This window comes from Mytilus californianus, unplaced genomic scaffold (genome assembly GCF_021869535.1).
Source record: "Mytilus californianus isolate M0D057914Y unplaced genomic scaffold, xbMytCali1.0.p SCAF_3, whole genome shotgun sequence".
Taxonomy (NCBI): Eukaryota; Metazoa; Mollusca; class Bivalvia; order Mytilida; family Mytilidae; genus Mytilus; species Mytilus californianus.
The window spans coordinates 108,314,156-108,336,072 of NW_026262679.1; the positions used below are offsets into that span (position 1 = coordinate 108,314,156).

The 21,917-nt window shown below is 33.9% G+C and overlaps 1 protein-coding gene across 1 annotated transcript; it reads right to left on the reverse strand.

Annotated features, from left to right (window-relative positions):
• Window positions 1-484: 484 nt before the first annotated feature.
• On the reverse strand, window positions 485-20,400 carry LOC127733712 (uncharacterized). Its single transcript, XM_052243026.1, has 7 exons — window positions 20,204-20,400; window positions 19,564-19,795; window positions 19,082-19,355; window positions 16,382-16,641; window positions 7,010-7,247; window positions 5,719-5,822; window positions 485-1,739 (listed from the first exon to the last, which is right to left on the reverse strand). Exons 1-7 carry the CDS (start codon window positions 20,398-20,400, stop codon window positions 819-821), a joined length of 2,226 nt encoding a protein of 741 aa, XP_052098986.1. The 3' UTR covers window positions 485-818.
• Window positions 20,401-21,917: the final 1,517 nt, after the last annotated feature.

The following is a 21,917-nucleotide window of genomic DNA, read 5'->3' on the forward strand; positions in this document are numbered from 1 at the left end:
GCCTGTCATTTTATGAGTAGTTTTCAGCATTCGCCTTAAATATCGGAGTCAAACAGTTATTCGTCAGTGTAGTCTCGTCGGTGTTATCCAGATAGGAGTGCTTCAAAAGCCAACCAGGCTCAGCTACTCAGGAGAAACCAGTACTCAAAAGACAGCTCAACACAACTGTAATCGTTCAAGCCGGACAACATTAACTTGGAATATTTCGAACATTTTGGACTTAAACTCAAACTGTGAATGGATTAGTGAAATTAGTGACTTTGTTATTTGGAACATTTGGACTTTATTTATTTGTAAATTGTTTTGGCATCATTATCATCATTTAGATCTGTTATTATATAAAACTGTTAAACTTGCTGCTTGCTTTATAGTTTTGCCTGCCATCGCTCAAGTCTTGTGAAAGACTGACCTCCTGTCCCTTGGGTTGTGCATGTTCGATAGTCCCCCTTAAACTCGACGTGCACTGGCCCTTGGTGACAGATATAAGAAGATGTGGTATGAGTGCCAATGAGACAACTCTCCATCCAAGTCACAATTTGTAAAAGTAAACCATTATAGGTCAAAGTACGGCCTCCAACAACACGGAGCCTTGGCTCACACTGAACAGCAAGCTATAACGGGCCCCAAAAATGACTAGTGTAAAACCATTCAAACAGGAAAACCAATGGTCTAATCTATATAAAAAACGAGAAACGAGAAACACTTATGAACCACATCAACAAACGACAACCACTGAACATCAGGTTCCTGACTTAGGACAGGTGCAAACAAATGCAGCAGGTTAAAAACTGTATCATTTAAAGCTGCTCCTAAAAAATTTACAAAACTGTACAAGATTTGGACTTCTTTTGTTCTTTTTCCTTTTTTGGAGCAGTGTTCTGTTCATTTTTATTTTGATACACTGGCTCTGGTGGAGATTCAGCAATTGTGTTGGTGGCAGCGGCAGGCTTAGGTTGTCTTACAGGAGATGGTTTGTTCTCTGTTGATTGTGGACCACCAGCCCCTCTGGTATTTCTGGAGCTGACAGGTCTTAGAGACATACTCTGATGTGCAGGTTTCGACTCTGGTTCTGTATTTCCAGATTTTTCATCATTATCCTCTTCCTTAATGCTTTGTTTTTCTTTATTTGTATCCTCACTTTGCGTAATCATTGGCATATGATCTATTTTCTCCATTAATTCATTCAATTTTGGAGACATACTCTGATGTGCAGGTTTCAACTCTGGTTTTGTATTTCCAGATTTTTCATCATTATCTTCTTCCTTAGTGCTTTGTTTTTCTTCATTTGTATGCTCACTTTGCGTAATCATTGGCATATGTTCTCCTATTTTCTCCATTAATTCATCCAATTTTGGTCCAGTCCATGTCATTTGTACTTCTTCATCACGATAAAAGTTAATAAACAATAATTGGGTAAAGACCATACTCATTGGTCCAGAAGGTGGCCAATCCATTTTCTCTAATAGCAATGGTATAATTGGTTTCTTCAAAGCATCAGCCAAACTCACTTCCCTACGACAGTTAGCTGAGAGTGAATACTTTTGTGTGATACAGGTAAGTACTACCTTACACCCACGTACACCAGAATCTATTTTCTCATTCAATGAGTCTCCACCACCCATTTGGTAGATGTCCATCCAACAACTCAGACCCATCCCCGTCAATCTTTGGTAAAAGGCCATAATCTGTTTCTGTTTACCCCATTGGTAGGATATAAAGATATCTGGTGACTTCTTGTCCTAAAATTATGAAGAAAAAAACTTCAAATTCAACAAATAAATATTTGTGAATGTTATTAAAATAAATAACTAGAGGCTATAAAGAGCCTGTGTCGCTCACCTTGGTCTATGTGCATATCAAACAAAGGACACTCTCCAACATTGTAGAGGAGAATAGACTTCATGACAAAAACCTCTGTTTTGTTGATCTTTTAGTCTGTATAGTTTCTCTCTATCTTCTTTAGTTTTTGCTCAAAACACAAAAGAGGGTAAAAAAAATCCTCTTTTGAGGGCAATCACTCCTATGAAGAGTGACAGTCTACTAACTATATAGGCAAAATTTGACTTTTTAATAGATGTTGCCTTGCTGATCATTTTATGTGATTTAAAGTGTTTATTTATCTATTATAATTTAAATCATATAAGGCATAACGGAAAATAAATGTTTTTCTCTAAATATCATAGTTTCCATGATAATAGGAAAAAAATGAAAAAAATGGTAAAATTTGTCATTTATGGGCAATAACTCCTATAAAAATTTGTGTAACAGTTTTGAGGCATATAGACAATTGGTAGAGCTCATTATTCTGAACATTTTTACTCCTTTCAGATTTTCGATATTTATAAAAGTTCAAAAAATAATAGACAAAACTATTTTACCACTATGTTCTATTTTTAACTATGTCGGCCATGTTGGTTGGTAGGCGGGGTCATCAGACACATTTTTTAAACTATATATATTCTAATGATTATTGTGGCCAAGTTTGGTTAAATTTTACCCCTATGTTCTATTTTTAGCCATGTCAGCCATGTTGGTTGGTAGGCGGGATCATCGGACACATTTTATAAACAAGATACCCAATTAAGATTGTGGCCAAATTTGGTGAAATTTGGCCCAGTAGTTTCAGAGGAGAAGACTTTTGTAAAAGATTACAAAAATTTACAAAAAATTGTTAAAAATTGACTATAAAGGGCAATAACTCCTTAAGGGGTCAATTGACCATTTTGGTCATGTTGACTTATTTGTAGATCTTACTTTGCTGTACATTATTGCTGTTTACAGTTTATCTCTATCTATAATAATATTCAAGATAATAACCAATAAAATGCTCTGCTGGGAGCAGCTTGATACGACCGCAGAGGTCGAACCCTGAACAGTTGGGGCAAGTATGGACACAACATTCAAGCTTGATACAGCACTGAATTTGGATTGTGATTAAATATTTGACACAGCATAGGTTTCTCACACAGAATGAATGTGGTCTAAGAACTTAAAATTTTTTAATTTACCTATTCAAACCATATCATTATTATTTGCTTTTATATATAAATCAGAAATAACCAATTTAAAATGGAAAATTTTAAAGAAAAAAAAAGGAAAAAAAAATCCCCCCGCCTAATTTTTTGAACCCCCTTATGATTCATCACCCCAAAACTCAATCCCAGCCTTCCCTTTGTGGTATGGTACCTTGCAGTACAATTTCAGAGAGATCCATACACTTGAACACAAGTTATTGTCTGGAAACTAGAAAAATGCTTGTTTTTTGGCCCCAAATTCCTAAACGTTTAGGGCAATTACCCCCAAACTCAAACCCAGTTTTCCCTTTGTGATATGGAACCTTGTAGTACAATTTCAGAAAGATCCATACACTTACACACAAGTTATTGTCCCGAAACTAGAAAAATGCTTGTTTTTTGCCCCTTTTTGGCCCCTAATTCCTAAAATTTTGAGGCAATTACCCCCAAAATCAATCCCAGCCTTCCCTTTGTGGTATGGTACCTTGCAGTACAATTTCAGAGAGATCCATACACTTGAACACAAGTTATTGTCTGGAAACTAGAAAAATGCTTAATTTTGGCCCCTTTTTGGCCCCAAATTCCTAAACATTTTGGGCAATTACCCCCAAACTCAAACCCAGTTTTCCCTTTGTGATATGGAACCTTGTAGTACAATTTCAGAAAGATCCATCCACTTACACACAAGTTATTGTCCTGAAACTAGAAAAATGCTTGTTTTTTGCCCCTTTTTGGCCCCTAATTCCTAAAATTTTGAGGCAATTACCCCCAAAATCAATCCCAGCCTTCTCTATGTGGTATGGAACCTTGCAGTACAATTTCAGAGAGATCCATACACTTGAACACAAGTTATTGTCTGGAAACTAGAAAAATGCTTTTTTTTGGCCCCTTTTTGGCCCCAAGTTCCTAAACACTTTGGGCAATTACCCCCAAACTCAATTCCAGCTTTTCCTTTGTGATATGGAACCTTGTAGTACAATTTCAGAAAGATCCATCCACTTACACACAAGTTATTGTCATGAAACTAGAAAAATGCTTGTTTTTTGCCCCTTTTTTGGCCCCTAATTCCCAAAATTTTGAGGCAATTACCCCCAAAATCAATCCCAGCATTCCCTTTGTGATATGGAACCTTGTGGTACAATGTCAGAGAGATCCATACACTAACACACAAGTTATGTCTGGAAGTTACAAAAATGCTTATTTTTGGCCCCTAATTCCTTAACTGTTGGAACAATAACCCCCAAAATCAATCCCAACCTTCCTTTTGTGGTATTGAACCTTATGGTAAAATTTCATAGAGATCCATTCACTTAAACTAAAGTTAAAGTGCAAAAACCCATGTGTCTTCAGACATCGACGACGACGCCGCCGCCGCGGCCGATGACGCCAACGTCATACCAATATACGACTGCAAAATTTTTTTGCGGTCCTATAAAAACTGCAAAATTTCCTTAAAATTACCAATTCAGGGGCAGCAACCCAAGAAAGGGTTGTCTGATTTGTCTCAAAATGTCATGGCAGATAGATCTTGACCTGATGAACAATTTTACTCTAAATACTTTGGTTTCAGAGATATAAGCCAAAATCTACATTTTACCCCTGAGTTCTATTTTTAGCCATAGCAGCCATCTTGGTTGGCGGACTGGGTCATCGATACCCCAATGATGATTGTGACCAAGTTTGGTTAACTTTGGCAAAGTAGTTTCAGAGGAGAAGATTTTTGTAAAAGTTAACGAAGGACGACGGACGCCAAGAGATGAGAAAAGCTCACTCAGCCCTTTGGGCCAGGTGAGCTAAATAATATTAAACTAGTTCTGGTCAACAAGCACTGTATGCATGCATGTGCAAGAGTCAAAATGTGACGTCTAGTACTTACAGTATAATCAAGTGCTCATGCATGAGTGTGATGACAAAAACTGTCTTTTGGAAAGAAATGAAGTATTGCTTCTTTTTTTTTTCTTTTTTTTTTTTGCCTAATGTTTTGTCTGTCTTTTTTAATCTATGGCTCTGAATGTGACACTATCGATCCATTATTTGCACTAAAGGTTTCAGGCCCAAAAATCATTTCCAAAGTACTTTATTTCATAATTGTTTGTAAAACATGGATTTTGTTCATGCATTCTATTTGGAAATGGCAGATTTTATGTGCTAAACAAATTGTATTTTTTCAGTAATTTTATATAAGTTAGTAGATAATAAACATATAAAACAAGATCTTTTCAAATTTATCACTTTCTCCAAAACTACAAAAGTTGGTCAGCTTAATTGAATCAACAACATAGTATTTCCGTCTTTCCTATCCTTTTTAAGCAGTTTATGAGTTTTGAAACAGACTCATCAGAATGTGTATAATTATTTCTGGAGTAATAACATAGCTACTTTTCCAACATGAAACCCACATAAAAAAAACTTGGGGTGAACTGAGATGCTCCAGAAGGGTTCCCAAAACAGAAATAATACAGATTACATAAAAAATCTTAAAAATATTTCTTCTTTATAGCTTAATAAATTCCAAACAACTGAAAAGCCGACTCTTGTAATCCTTGAGCCAAAGCAAGCTTGATGTATGTGTATAAAAGTCTAGAAAGGTCAAACATCAGTATAACTAACTATACAGTTATTTAATCATTTTAATCTACAGACAAAAATTTCAAAGGATAAAATCCAATGGTAAAATTACATATGAAAATGATTGCGATATTACCTCGTCTTTGATTTCTTTCTGCTTGGCTTGGCTCTGACTTTGTTTCTTCTTATTCTTGTCTATCACTATAACTTCCTGTACTGGTATCCACCATTTCTTGTACACTGTTAATACAAAATAACTGAATTTAAGACAAATCAAGTAGTGAGGCGGAAGGACCATTTGAGGGAATTTCGAAATTGAGCCATATAATTTGCTGGAATTATGGAATAGACAGTTATTTCATCAGGCATCCGAGAATTCAGGATTTAACATGATGTGGGAACAGACACATTATTTTCACAGGAATTCTGGATCTGACATTTATTTTCTATGGAATTTGGGATGAGACCCCGACCCTCCAACCCCCCTTCTAAGACCTTATTTAAATGTTCAGGCCTCTTGAAAAATTGACAGACTATTACTGGTTGCTATAGAAACCTAATGGGCAATATAAATGGCATTTTAGACAATTCCAATTTTTTTAATAGCTGCATATTCCAAAAGGACTCAATAAAAAAGAATTTAAAAGACCTAATGACCCATTATCCAATGTTTTACACCCCAACCCCCCATTTTTAGTCAATTTCATTAAAGACACTAACTCTGTGTTAATATTAAAGCAAAATTACCCATTTGTTCAAGAAAAGCCATTTTAAAACTGTCCATTCATTTATTTAGGGGGGAACCAAATGTTCAGAGAAAAATAAATTTCATTGTAGAATACTTCAATTTTGTGTTATTACCTATACTTACTTGATAACAGGGTTTAATATATAATGAATAAAATGAATTTTGTGCGGACATCTCGATGATAGTGAATGAGATTGAATTAACAGGTATACCAAAAATGCCTGGCCATTTTGTTATTTTTTTCTTTCACTAAACAAAGGAATGGGGTAGTCTTAATTTTCCAAATCTTTGGATTTCTCCATTTTTATACAACACAAATCTGCTGTTACACAAAAGTCACATTACTACATACAAAAAAAGACATTTCCATAAATCAGATTGAAATGTTACCTTAATACTGTCGGATTCTACAAGTATCATATTTTAAGGAGAACATATTCTAGTGTGAGTTTATGGATGATTAAAATCACAAACTTTTATTCTCCAAAAATAAACATAAAATCACAAAAAAAAAAAAACAAACCGAACAAATAAGCAATGCCAAAATAAGTCTAAAAGTAGTTTGATGGAATTTAATTTTGTAATTTGTCTTTACATTGCATTTTTATTTTACAATTTCTTCGGAAAAGTGAGCAAACTTTTATTTCATTGTGCAGTTTTTGCAAGAAAAAATACATACTATCATCAAGCAATGTTTCATCAGGCAGAATACCATAACAATTCAGCTGCATCAGCATTTCCTGGAACTTGGCAACAGGCCAAATTCTGTTATCATCTGTCTCTTCTCCAGCTCTCTGGAAAAACCTTACAAAAAGATACTCGCTGAAGATAGGTCCCATAGATCCTTTAGGTGGCCAACCCATTTTCTCCATTAACAGTGGTATCATTGGTTTACCTAAGCTTACAGATAAATTTACCTGAAAGTAATTAATACTTTATAAATTATGATTAGATGCTGTAACAATGATTTTGAGTGGGGTGGGAGTAAGGGGATCGAAGCTATGTACACAAAAATACCCAAAAAAACAAAATTTAATTTCACAATGACCAAAAAGTTTACCAGTAATTTAATTTCAGCAGGGAGAAAAATAACTATATGAAAAAAATACCTATCAATCAAAAACTATTAACATGGAAGTAAGTTAATTAAAATGGACATAAATAGTTCAACCACCATTAAATAATAATAATTCTATATCATCAGCTTCTGCAGGAAAAATCTGTGAGTAAATTCTTATAACATTCATTAATTCTAACTTAAGGGCATACGATACAGTAGAGATCCCTTGTTGATTTTTTCTTGAAATTTTGGTAGAAGGTCAATTTCGAGGGTCCCGGTAAAGTGAGAAACGGAACAGAAACAAAACAGAGCGAAACGAAACGAAACGAAACGAAACACAGCGAAACGAAATGAAACGAAACACAGCGAAACGAAACAAAACACGACGAAACGAAACACGACGAAACGAAACAAAACATGTAAATTGAGAAACGAAACGAAACAAAATCTGTATTTTGAGGAACGACCTATAGAAAATCTTCCTGACATAGCCGGAGATCAATGTGGGTTTAGAGTGCCCTTTTGATTGAAATCATCTAATCGTTTGCCTAAAAAATCGTCAAAAAAACAACATTGGTGCATGGTATGTTTATCTTTTTGGACAATTATGCCTCCCCTTTCCTTAAACTCTGGATCTGGCTTTTTTTGTATACAAAAGATCTCATTTAATCCAAAGAGAACGTGTGATTAACGGTTTATTCGAACACACATTACACACTGGGATTAACTACACTGGTTGCCGCACTAGAAAGAACGCATTACATACCAGTTCTATTGTGCTTTGTATTTTTCTATGCTTTATAGTCCCACACATTGTTATCATTAATAATATTATGATATATTAGTATGTATAACTTTTCATTCGATCACGTCTGTTAATATCATTGTATATGCAATAATCTGAAATAGATTTTTATCATTTATTGTTTATGAGTTTGTGCCAAGAAAGGTATTTGATTCATGAATGAAACACTTACATGTACGTATCCCAAGTGAAATAACCATAGCCAAAATATGTAAATGGTATGGACACTTTGCCATACATAACTTTAGGTAGTAGGATCCAAATGTTCAAGTTGAATGAATTCACCCTATATGTGGCTACAACATTGTCAAGTCCGACCTGGGACGTCAAAGGGGGGATTGACCACGTTGCGACCTGACGTCTCTTTTGAAAGTACATGTGACCTTTAAAATGTTTAAACCGAGAATCAAATCAATTTATGAGTTTGTGCCAAGAAAGGTATTTGATTCATGAATGAAACACTTACATGTACGTATCCCAAGTGAAATAACCATAGCCAAAATATGTAAATGGTATGGACACTTTGCCATAAATAACTTTAGGTAGTAGGATCCAAATGTTCAAGTTGGATGAATTCACCCTATATGTGGCTACAACATTGTCAAGTCCGACCTGGGACGTCAAAGGGGGGATTGACCACGTTGCGACCTGACGTCTCTTTTGAAAGTACATGTGACCTTTAAAATGTTTAAACCGAGAATCAAATCAGTTTAGAACTGAATAGTTTGCTTAAAAGTGACCTGGTGACCCGAGGCAATTTTGATCGTGACCTTGTGATCTAAAGTGGGTACTGGAGCAAACTTTTCTCCTTTTATTCATACAATATTGTATGTTCGACTCGTTATGTTCTACTTTCTTTTTTAAACTTACGGTACCGAATATTGTGTTTTGTTATTCGCCATTTATCTTGACAGACGCATGTTACTAGGCATTGTATCTACCACATTTTCAAAAGATAAGCTACGAAGTACATACGGCATCTCCATACAGTTGAAGTCGATGGTACCTGTTGCAAGTTGTTTAAAAGGTTGATATGAGTTGAACTTGTAACGAGATTATGTCTTGCCTGATTTGCAACAAAATGAAAGAAGAATGTCATCATGGTCATGGACTGCCATAATACAAAATCTTTGAAACTTAAAAAATAAAGATGAAACGAATACAAACTGGAATATGTTATAGTTATTGATCAAGCAAGTCGGTATAATATATCATTTAATCTGCACGGCTCGGGTGACCCTAACTGACCCGAACGAGCAGATTAAATATATACCGATTTGATTGGCCAATAACTGTTTTAACACATGACACCATCAATCTATGTGAACATTTTGGAAATATATGCGGACGATATTCCGCAATCCACGGCTCCTAGGAAAGTTTCTTGTAGGATAAAGAAAGGGGGAAATACGCTTTTATGTAGTTAAAATTGGGTAAATATTAAATTATTAACTTTTTTCATATTTAGGTTTTCTTCCTAAAAAATTGTTACCGGTACATTATTTTGAGAATTGCGATTTAATGGTAGCTTTTTATTTTTTATCATTTCTGTTAAATTTATTCACAATTTGTATATAAGTTATAGTGACGAATTTGAAATGGATATTTTGTGTAGACACCTATCTATTGTTGAAATTATACTATATGTTGCCTTCTAGATGGCCTTAGTTTGTTCTTGTCATTTGGTTGCTGTCTTATTGACGTGTAACCTACATTTCATACAGTTTTAGTTCCGTTGAGTGTACTTTTAAATAGGTGCATGAAAAATCATAACTAAACTGGTTATTGTGTATAGATTAATTGTCTTTCTTTCCCTCAATAATTCTAAGAAGATGAACCAAAGAGAGATGTACACAGGCACTTGTTTCTATCAATATATAATACATATGAATAGTCGACCTTCCCATGTGGAGATGTACCTAAATTAAAAATATTAATATGTAAACAGAAAATAATGTTACACTTTTCAATCTTTGACTTCCCCCCCCCTCCACTGTATCAATTTTAAAGACATGTCGCTTCTAAGCAAAATCTGATTGATCTGTAGCTTATCCCCAACCTGTTTTGATACAAACTTAAATATGTTCCTCATTAAATTCGATCCCAAAACTTAAAAGGCATACATATCTAAATAGTCGTAATTAATTCCATTGAGCATGAAACTAATCCAAATCAGATTTTATTTATTTGGATATTTTAAAATACATTTCTTTTTCGGCAGAAATTACAAAAAAAATAATTATTATCTGGTTTGACTGGGAAACACTGATTTCAGATGTACATTGTATACAAAATATTATAAAATATTTTATGTCCCACCCTTTGAGTGGAAAACATATCATGTTTTAGCATAAAATCGTCTATTTTGGAGTGAAAAAAAATTTGATGTTTTAAATAAATTAGATGTTTTTGATGGTCCTTTGGATTCTGTTGACAGTTTTGACTTTTCTACTCTTTACACTACACCTCCACACAAACGTTTTCCTATTTAATAAAATGGTCGTTTGGAAAATCTGAATGCGAATTTTCTACTCTTTACACTACACCTCCACACAATCTTATCAAACAAAAGTTTTCTTATTTAATTAAATGGTCGTTTGGTAAATCTGAATGCAAATATATTTGCTGCAATTCATTTAAAGCCTTATTCTCTAATGAGAAAGGTAAATATGCTAGATATACTTACTGGAGGTGTGATGAGATGATTGAAGCTGTTAATTTCCCCTTGATAATATTTATGTACGATTTGGCAACAAATTTATCGACAGGTTGTAGGTATTCCAATGGGCACTAATTGCGCCCCTTTAATTACAGACTTGTTTTTGTACTGTTATGAATCATAGTTTATGACCACACTAAGTAAAGACCCGTCAAAATTGCATTTAATTGATAAATTCAACAACACTTACCTTTATCTTGATGATATTTTTTTGTTAAAAAATCAAGAATTTTCTAAATATACTGCCGAAATTTACGACAAAAGGGACGATTTTTCGTTCCTGATTGTTATTTATCCCTTTTTGGATGGTGATGTTCCATTGGCACCATCTTATCGTGTTTGAATTTCACAACTCGTTCGCTATGCCCGTGTCTGTTGTGACGTTTTTGATTTTAACGAACGTATTACTGGTAAATTATTAAGCCAGGAATTTCGTTACCACAGATTACTTAAAACTTTTACTAAATTCTTCCATAGATATAAAGATTATGAAGTTCAAATGGGATAGCACATCCTAATCTTTATGGAAATGTTGTTTACCGTGCCCGGAAATTTAGAAACGATCCTGGTAAACTTGTCGATCCTTGAAATAAACTTATTCTAAAAGGTTACCAATTCAACACTGTAATTAGATCATTGAAAATTGTTTTATTGGTATCAATATTGATTTTGTTGTCAGTAAATTAAAAGCAAACTAAATATTATTGTTATATTCATATAAACATTCATGGATCTACAATCTGTCGATACCTATCTCTTGGCATTGCACAAGGTCGTGTTTTTCCTCTGACTGTTAATGACGTCTTTACACTAAATCCATTGGATGTTGGATGTGTACTGATTAATAATTTAGTCTTAGATGCATGATTTTTTTACAAGTATACCCGGCCACGTCCACTCTGTGTGTTTTTGTTAGATGTATGTTATTTGTATCCATCTGATGAGTTAAGCCTTTTTCAACTGATTTTTATAGTTCGTTCTTATGTTGTACTGTGACACCACTGTCCCCGGTTTGGGGGAAGTTGGGATCCCGATAACATGTTTAACCCCGCCACATTCTGTATGAATGTGCCTGTCCCAAGTCTACAAGAGCCTGTAATTCAGTGGTTGTCAATTGTTGAAGTGTTACATATTTGTTTTTCGTTCATTTTTTGTATAAAAATTAGGCCGTTAGTTTTCTCGTTTGAATTGTTTTACATTTGTACGTCATTTCGGGGCCTTTTATAGCTGACTATGCGATATGAGCTTTGCTTATTGGTGAAGGCCGTACGGTGACCTATAGTTGTTAATTACTATGTCATTTGGTCATTTGTGGAAAGTTGCCTCATTGGCAATCATATCACATCTTCTTTTTTTATATTCGCTATATGTACACTCTGTGATATTTTTAAAATTTTATATGGAATTACACTCCTTTCAAAATCGAGGGTCCGCCCCTATAGGTAAGAGTACTTTTGAGCTGTGCAGTATATCTGAGGTAGTAAATGCACACCTTTGCTGTGCATTATCAAGATTATAGCACAGTTAGAACAAAGAGATTTTACTCATGTCATATGTTAAATATCCATAGGACAGTATGACTCGCTTAAAATATCAAATTTTCATCTTTATTGAATCGCAAATTATGGTTCAAATTCCTAATTTGGCATACATTTCAAAAAGAACATGTCATAATGAACATGTGCATAGTTTCAAGTTGACATGAACACAACTCCATTGTAATTTAATCTACCTTAACAAACAGAATAAACCTAGTATTGGACTGACGGACTGCAGCACAGACCAGAAAACATTATGCCCCACTACCATAGGCGGTACATAAAAATCCTAGTCACAAAGATAAGAATGGGCAATTTTGTTTGAGGCTGATATTCAGACGATCCACAGTACGTAGTAACAGCTATTCTAATTTCAATGTTCCCTCATTGTTGCACGTGACAAGAAGCCTTAATATTAGAACAGGCTCTGTAGCATAGCTGACGCACCTAAGCCTCACATTTAACAAAAACAAGTTGATTAATTGCAAATATTGCACGAAGATACCAATGTAAATGAGAGTAATTTTTTCAAAGTTGAATGGAATATTCGGTGTCTTCAGCTATGCACATATCTCGTCAGGAAGATTTTCTATAGGTCGTTCCTAAAAATACAGATTTTGTTTTGTTTCGTTGTGTTTCGTTTCGTTTCGTCATGTTTCGTTTCATTTCGCTGTGTTTCGTTTCGTTTCGCAATGTTTCGTTTCGTTTCGCTCTGTTTCGTTTCTGTTCCGTTTCTCATTTTACCGGGACCCCAATTTCGATGTGTACTTTTGAAATATGCAAAGAAAAATATACCTTCATGACTTACTTTTTGAGATAATTTGGTTCGAAATTTGCATATTTGAAGGAAAAACCCTGAAATTTCATAAATAAGGACTTTTAAGGAAAGTACCAATACTTTTGAAAGAACAGTCATAATTTATCCGGGTGTTTCGTACAATGTTCTCTTGATCCATGGCATCAGCATGTTGTAACAAGTTAATGGTTGACATAAATAATTATATCCGAAATTCTTTTAATACAAGTGAAATAAAGAAGTTGAAAATATTTTTGCATCTACACAGAAGTGCAGAAAAAATTCTATCGTTGATTTTTTTTTTAAATTTTGGAGGAGCGTTCTTGAAACAGGACTTGATCGATTGCAAAAGAAAAAACTGGGGGTCCATGTGCTTGTTTTTTGAACAAAAGCAATAAACCTTAATTTTTATTGGCAAACGGCACCAAACTATGTTGGAATAAGTTTTATCCGCAACAACGTTGTGAAATCTTTCCCACCGTTCACTATACTACGTTGTCAATTTCAGTGGTAAAGCCAAGGTGTTTTTTTTTTTAAACTAATGATATTAATCATAAAAATTAATAAAGCTGGCTCCTCGTAAAATAGCATCATATTTGCCAAACCTTTATGAATTGTTACGAAACTTGGATAGAAAAAGTATTCTAGTAAATTACTTTTTAAAAAGAAATGTTCGGAAACAAAACAGATATATATAATAAAAAAATTAATTTGCATCTCTGTCCGACATTAGTCATACAATTCATGTAGACAACACAGCTTGAACATAGTTTTAATTATTCAAAAGGCCCCGACATGACAAAATGTGCAACAATTATAAAGTAAGGGGATGATATAAAAATAAGAACATTTGGTATGATTGCAAAAGAGACAACTATCAACCATAGTTCAAATGACGAAGATAAACGCTATTAAAGGTAACCCTACGGCCTTCAAAACAAAATAAAAAAAGAAAAAGAAAATGCCACACCGTATAGTCAGCTTTAAAAAGCCCCGACATGAAAATGTGAAATAATTCAAACAAGAAAACTAACGACCTACTCTATAGGCATTACATGAACACAAAATCATACCCACATTAAATCGGGTCAGCTTAGTCAATTACAGTGTAGTATAACATTTCATACAGCAGTCAATATTAGAGCATGAAATTGAATGATTCTGTATCAATAGATTAGTTACCTAAGCTTGTTTTCAGGGTACTTTTTTTTTATTACGGTACATATAATCATTGAATTACTTGTCTGTATTATACCTTCAATCTAGGAGTGAGTGCAACCACATTGTTTGTCCGGTCAAACAAATATTTTGTTTCTTATCTGAGAAACTACTTTACAAAAAGACTTCGTAATTGATCAGTAACTTAACATCAATGAGTTGCAACTCTGGTCTGTCAAATACCTAATTCCTGTGTGCCGATTTTCCTCTCTCAATATGTACATAGAGGATATGCTTAGCACATCAACGGGTGCGTTTTTGTTTTTGGTCTATAATACGGGGCTTATAACTGAGTCATTTTAACTGACAATTCTTCTTCATACACTTATATATTCCACGGGTTAATTTCTAAAAATGCCGTTAAACTCTTTAATGTACCTTTTCAAAGTCAGGAACAGTAAGATGCGCTGTCATTATTTATTACGTTTTTTTGTCATTTTGTTGATAGTCTCTGTTAAATTTATCCGTACAATTCTCATTACGATTTAGAGTTAGCCAAATGGTGAAGTTACTATATAAATTACTTATGTTTTTTTTTGTGTAGTTGGGTTTCTCTCTCATCGACGTCTTATGTTTTTCATATCTCTAATTCATTTCCTATATGAAATAACAGACATACAAAATTAAGAATGTGGATTTGATTTTTTTCCCATTCGAAGTTAATATTGTTGACTTCCTTATTAATGAATAAATATAACAATTCTCGTGATTTGGCCGATTTTCATTGCAGGTACTTTTTTCAAATTCGCGCAATCGGGATTATGACGTCATTGGATTTTCGCAAATGTGACATCTAAAGCGACATCCCCAAATGTAATCGTTCTTATAAGAAACATCGCGAAATTACAACGTACTGATTAACAACGTCGCGAAAACAACACGAAAAGTTTTGAAAACGTTATTATCTGCCCCTGCTACTGTATCGTATGCCCTTAACTAAAAGACATGAATGAAATGAGATTATTTAAAAGTATTTTTCAACCAACAAATTGTAAACTTGATAAAGTAAATAATTACTGATTTTTAAAGCATTAGGTTATTTGAAACAAGGAGAGATAACTTGTTTTCCAAAATTATATATGATTTTACTTCATTTAGCACTACCACATTAAAATTATCTAATTTTATTGTGGAGTTTTGTTTCTGATATTCAAGATTCATTATTTGACAAAAACTGTAAGATTCACCGAGAAATGCTTATACTTAAAAAAAGATGTGCATAAATGAGATTCTATTAAACAGAAAGATAACAGCAAATATTAACATTTTAGTTGTAATTTACTTGCACATCGGATATTATCCATTCAAAGTTTTTTAACTACTTTTGAAATTTGTACAGTATTTCAAACTGAGGGCTGTTCAAAATGTTTTTGTGGTCCGCGATTGGGAGGCACTAAAATTGATTAATTGTAGATGGTTGCAATTTCTGTAGAATTTTATAACAATTATAAGTCCAAACTAGAGGCTCTAAAGAGCCTGAGTGTTGCTCACCTTGGTGTATGTGCATATCAAACAAAGGACACTCTCCAACATTGTAGATGAGAATAGGACATGGGACATCTTTTTTAAACTAGATACCCTAATGATGATTGTGGCCAAATTTGGTTAAATTTGGTCCAGTAGTTTCAGAGGAGAAGATTTTTGTAAAAGTTAACAACGACAGACGATGACGACAACAGACGACATCGACGACGGACAACAGACGCCAAGTGATGAGAAAAGCTCACTTGGCCTTTAAGGCCAGGTGAGCTAAAATTATATCATTGGTGGTTGTGGTCTAAAAAGTGACTTCTGTACACCCCATGCTTTTATTTCAGGAACAGCCCCGAGCTCTATTGAGTTGTTTTGTTGTTTTTTTAAAAAAATAATCAAATAATTGTATGAAAATATGAATTAACACTTGTCCTGTAATTACCTCTCTATTACAATTTGGAGACTGTGCATATTTTTCTGACACACAACAAATGATGACTTTTGCTCCTCTGATACCATTGTCAATTTTCTCAAATAATTTATCTCCTCCTCCCATCTGACCAATGTCCATCCAACATTCATATCCTGCCATTTGTAGGTGGTTACGGATTAGTTTGACCTCATCCTGATGACCCCACTGGTAACTAAGGAACACAGCAGGAGGGGAGGCGTAATCTACTTCTTCATCTTCTACAACATCAGCTGAACAAAAAAATGTTGATTTTTAACAGAGTATTGTTTGGAGGGAAACTGTTTGAGGTATAGTTGAATCAAACATGGTACCCTCTTTTAGTATTCAATGAAAAAATGGACTGAAATTATCAAGTTTAAAATTAAAACATAACTAAATTTGTATTCTTTTCGAATGGTTTTTTGGGATGTATATGTACACATCCACGTTTATTTTCTATTTAGAAATTGTTTTATCTATATATAACATCATACATATTTATTATAAGGTTAAATCCTAACTATCCTACTGCCTGTCGTTACTTTTATTTTGGCATTGCACAAGTCATGTCTTCTTTGACTGTCCATGACGTTAAAACACTAAATCCCTGCCTGGGATGTAATTTTATTGATTTTAGTCTCTGATGCATGATTCTTTATTATTAATTGTTTTTGGCTTTTAATTACTTTTCAGTAACTTCAAGTACTCTCAAATCATACTTTCGTGTTAATTTGACCTGTTGACACAATTTGTAATGCATTTCTGTTATTCAATGTTTACTTATTTTGTGTTATATCTCGTCTCACTATTTTTTAATATGTACTACCTTTGATAAGTATTTAGTATGACGATAAATTTTCACTTCTGTACTCGTACTGTGAACAACAAATTTATTTTGTAAAAATTGTGTCTGTGCTCCTAATAACAAAATTATTATATTTATATTTACCTGTGTATGATACTTTATTTAACACAATTTTGTCCTAGGTTAAAGTTGTCTTTTCGACATTGTTATATCTTTTTTATTTATATTGTGTCATAGATCAAACTTATTCGTTCAGTGTATATTTACCTGTTTTTGTCTATATGTCTTTTTGATCGAGTTAATCGAGGAGCCTGTTGTTCAGTGGTTGTCGTTTGTTGGTGTGGTTGATAAGTGTTTCTCTTTTCTAGTTTTTTATATAGATTAGACTGTTGGTTTTCCTGTTTGAATTGTTTCACACTAGTCATTTTGGGACCCTTTATAGCTTGCTGTTCGGTGTGAGCCAAGGCTCTGTGTTGAAGGCCTTACTTTGACCTATAATTGTTTACTTTTTACACATTGTGACTTGGATGGATAGTTGTCTCATTGGCACTCATACCACATCTTCTTATTTATATGATTCACAAATGGGGAACCAGAGAAATAGTAATTAAAATTAATCCAAACTAGAGGCTCTAAAGAGCCTGTGTCGCTCACCTTGGTCTATGTGCATATTCAACAAAGGACACTCTCCAACATTGTAGACGAGAACAGAATTCATGACAATAATCTGTTTTGTTGATCTTGTATTGCTGATCATTTAGTCTGTTTAGTGTCCCTTTTTCTTCTTTAGTTTTTGCTCAAAACACAAAAGAGGGTAAAAAAAATCCCTCCATTCGTCTTAATTATAGATCTTGTCTTGCTAATCATTTTTGCTTATTTAAGTTTTTATCTATCTATTATAATTCTTAAGATTGAAGGCAAAAAAGAAAAAAAAGTAAAAATCGTCATCAAAGGGCTAAAACTCTAATGAGAAATCGACTGATGATTTCGACCATGCAGACTTATTTGTAGAACTTGTCATGCTGATCATTTTTGCAATTAAAGTTTCTCTCTATCTATTATAGTTTTCAAGGTAATAGGTAAATATGAACAAAAATGGTAAATTATCATTTAAGGGAAATAACCCCTATAAGAAGTCGTCTATATGGACATTTGGTAGAGCTCATCATTCTGAACTTTTTTGCCCCTGTCAGATTTTCTCTATTTATAACAGTTTTTAAAATAATAGACAAAACTTGCATTTTACCACTATGTTCTATTTTTAGCCATGTCAGCCATCTTGGTTGGCATGCGGGGTCATCGGACACATTTTTTAAACTAAATACCCCAGAGATGATTTTTGGTTAAGTTTGGTTAAATTTGGGCCAGTAGTTTCAGAGGAGAAAATTCTTGTAAAAGTTAACGATGACGACAATTGACAACGGATGCAAAATGATGAGAAAAGCTCACTTTGCCTTTTAGGCCAGGTGAGCTAAAAATGAGGCTTCAATACATCTTTAATCTGCAATCACTTTGTATAAAGTTAGAATAATGTTGAAGGTAAAATGTTTATAACTTAAGTATAAGCATAGAAAAAGGCAGGACAACTTTAACAATATTTCAAAGAAAAATAACAGATGAAAGACATTTAAACATTTTAAGTGTTTAAAAGCCATCATCTATCATGTTATGACATGTTTAAAAATCTTTGCTATTAAACTAACTGAAAGCTATCATAACATAATTACTCTTTATATTACACATTTCTTGTGTAGTATTTTCTACCATTATTCCTATTTGCTCTAAATATAAAATAAAAATGATTCCACTTTTCTCCTGCCTTTATAACATTTTCTACAAAGGCAGCACCATCTATCACGTTACTTAGTATGAGTAATTTCCCTTACCGACTGCCTTCATAGCATTTTCCACAATAGCAGCACCATCCATTCGGTTCATTTCCTGTAAAGCTGTTAATACAGCATAGTTTGCCTCCCTTGTTTTGTGTGTAACATACCATTCACTGAGAACAGCCATACAAGGATCATGTTGTGATGCCCACGCTCTGATGTCATCGTTACTGTAACCAAGACGTTGGGCCAGTAATCTCCAATCATGTTCTGTTTGTGGATTCATTATCTTTGTTAAATCTCTTGACCATCGAGGTGCATTGGTCATTGTCTGAAATGATGAAATTAATCAACTGCTATAAACATCTAAATTTTTAAAAGATATTTGTAAAAGTTATGAAGGAACTGGTTCAGTATTTTTGTCTTCCCATAATATTGCTATAACAAATCTTACATAGGTTTTTTTTCAAAATATTTATGTTCTTTCTAAAATATCAAAATATTAGTTTTAAACCTAATTTCAATATACATATAAATACCTTCATGTCAACTTCTTCCACTTTAATTTTCATCTCCTCAATATCTTTCTCAGCAAAGTCTACCCTCTGAGTGACAGTATCTAGCCCCTCCCCTAATTCCTCAATGTTTTCATCATGTTCATCTATTCGAGTGGTCAGTCCTACTACAGCCACCTCTGTGCCGGTCACTCTTTCGTCTAATTGTTCCACATCCTCCTGAGTTTCTTTCACATCTTGGGCTACTGTTTCCAAACTGAAGTTGTAAATTATACATGGGAGTATGATTAACAGGCATATGCATGTGCAAGTACCACAAAAATATTTACATGAAAGGTGTAAAGGTAAACAACTGTATATCTGGGTTTTTTTCTTGTGTGTTTAATTTTTGCTTTGTTCTCGGCAGCAAAAGAAACACAAAAATTTAACTCAGCGTAAATTTCCTAAACTATTTTCACAAATTGCCTTTTCTGTGATGTCATAACTTCATTTACTATGCATCATTTATCTAAATCTAACGTTCCTAATTTTGAAATCACTTAACTTTAAAAGAGACATAAATGGAATTTAAAATAATAAATTCAAATAATGCTCTTATTACACCCGATCCTTTGACTACTTGTATACAAAATTTGGTCATATTTATTTTCTAGCTTAAGCTTACCTTCTTCCTTCAATTTGATCAATCAATGCAACTATCTGTTGTTGAATAGTTGTACTTTGTTCATTCTGTTTTTTTTGTGTAAGATAGTCCATATGTGGACCAAACATTTCTGGTCCATAAATCACACACAGATCACGTAGTCCTATCAATGTTACTGTAACCTGAGTAATATCTGTAGCTACCTTCAACACACTCATAAGATAGTTGAAAACAGGATCTTTGAATTTCTGTTGAAAACAATGTACATTGCAATCTCTAGCTATTTATAAACAAATGGATCTACTGAATGCAATTTAATGTATAACAGAGCGAAATAAGATTCATATAAAATCCTTAATCTGTTACTCGACTGTGCAGTTTGAAACATCTAACCAAACTGATCAATTGATTACAAAATCAAAGCGCGAATGCACTGTAAAGGCAGTTACCTAAAGGTCGTGTGATTTTACAGTCCAGATTGATTATAATCATGTTTAAACATGTACATCTTACAGCTATTCCATACACCAAATATAGATGACCTATTACTGACGGTAATTGGGGAAAAAAGACCAAAACACAAAAAATTGACAATGACAAACGAACCATGAAAATGAGGTCAAAGTCAGATGATACCCACAAGACCGACATGTACACCTTACAATCATTACATACACCAAACATAGTTGACCTATTGCTTATAGTACCTAAAAAATCAGACCAAAACACAAAAACTTAACATTGACCAATGAATCATGTATATGAGATCAAGGTCATATGATACCCGCAAGACCGACATGTACACCTAACAATCATTTCATACACCAAACATAGTTGACCTATTGCTTATAATACCTTAAAAAACAGACCAAAACATATAAACTTAACATTGACCAATGAACCATGTATATGAGGTCAAGGTCAGATGATACCCGCAAGACCGACATGTACACCTTACAATCATTTCATACACCAAACATAGTTGACCTATTGCTTATAATACCTAAAAAAAACCGGACCAAAACATAAAAACTTGACATTGACTAATGGACCATGAGAATGAGTTCATGGTCAAATGATACTGACACGAAAAACATGTACACTTTACAACCATTCCATACACCAAATACAGTTGACCTATAAATGTTTATAGTACTCAATAAACAGAAAAACAGACCAAAACACAAAACCTTAACATTGACCAATGAACTAAATGTATGAAAATGAAAAATACACCATATATAGTTGACCTACTGCTTTTCGTATCTGAGAAACGGACCTTATCACGTAACTTAAACCTTGATCACTGATCCATGAAATGAGGTTGAGGTCAGATGGCCCTGTCTGAGGGACAAGTAGACATTGCAAATTATTGAACCCATATACCAAATATAGTCAGAGGCAGATTTAGGGGGGGGGGGGGGGGGCAGGGTGCCCGGGCCTCTCCTTTTGTGGAAAAAAATTGGTTGATTATAGAGGGAATCACTGAAGCATGACTTGAGCGGGCCCCCTCTTAGACAGTCAGTGGGCCCCCCTCCCCCTTATGAAAATTTCTGGATCCGCCACTGATAGTTATCCTATTAATCATAATAAGTGAGAAATGCACATGACAAAAAAACTTAAATTTTTTTAAGCAATCACTGCTGCACCATGAAAATGAGGTCAAGGACAATGTACATATGATGGTCGGAAACTTCGTGATATAAGGTATCCGCATACAAGGTAATGTATGAAG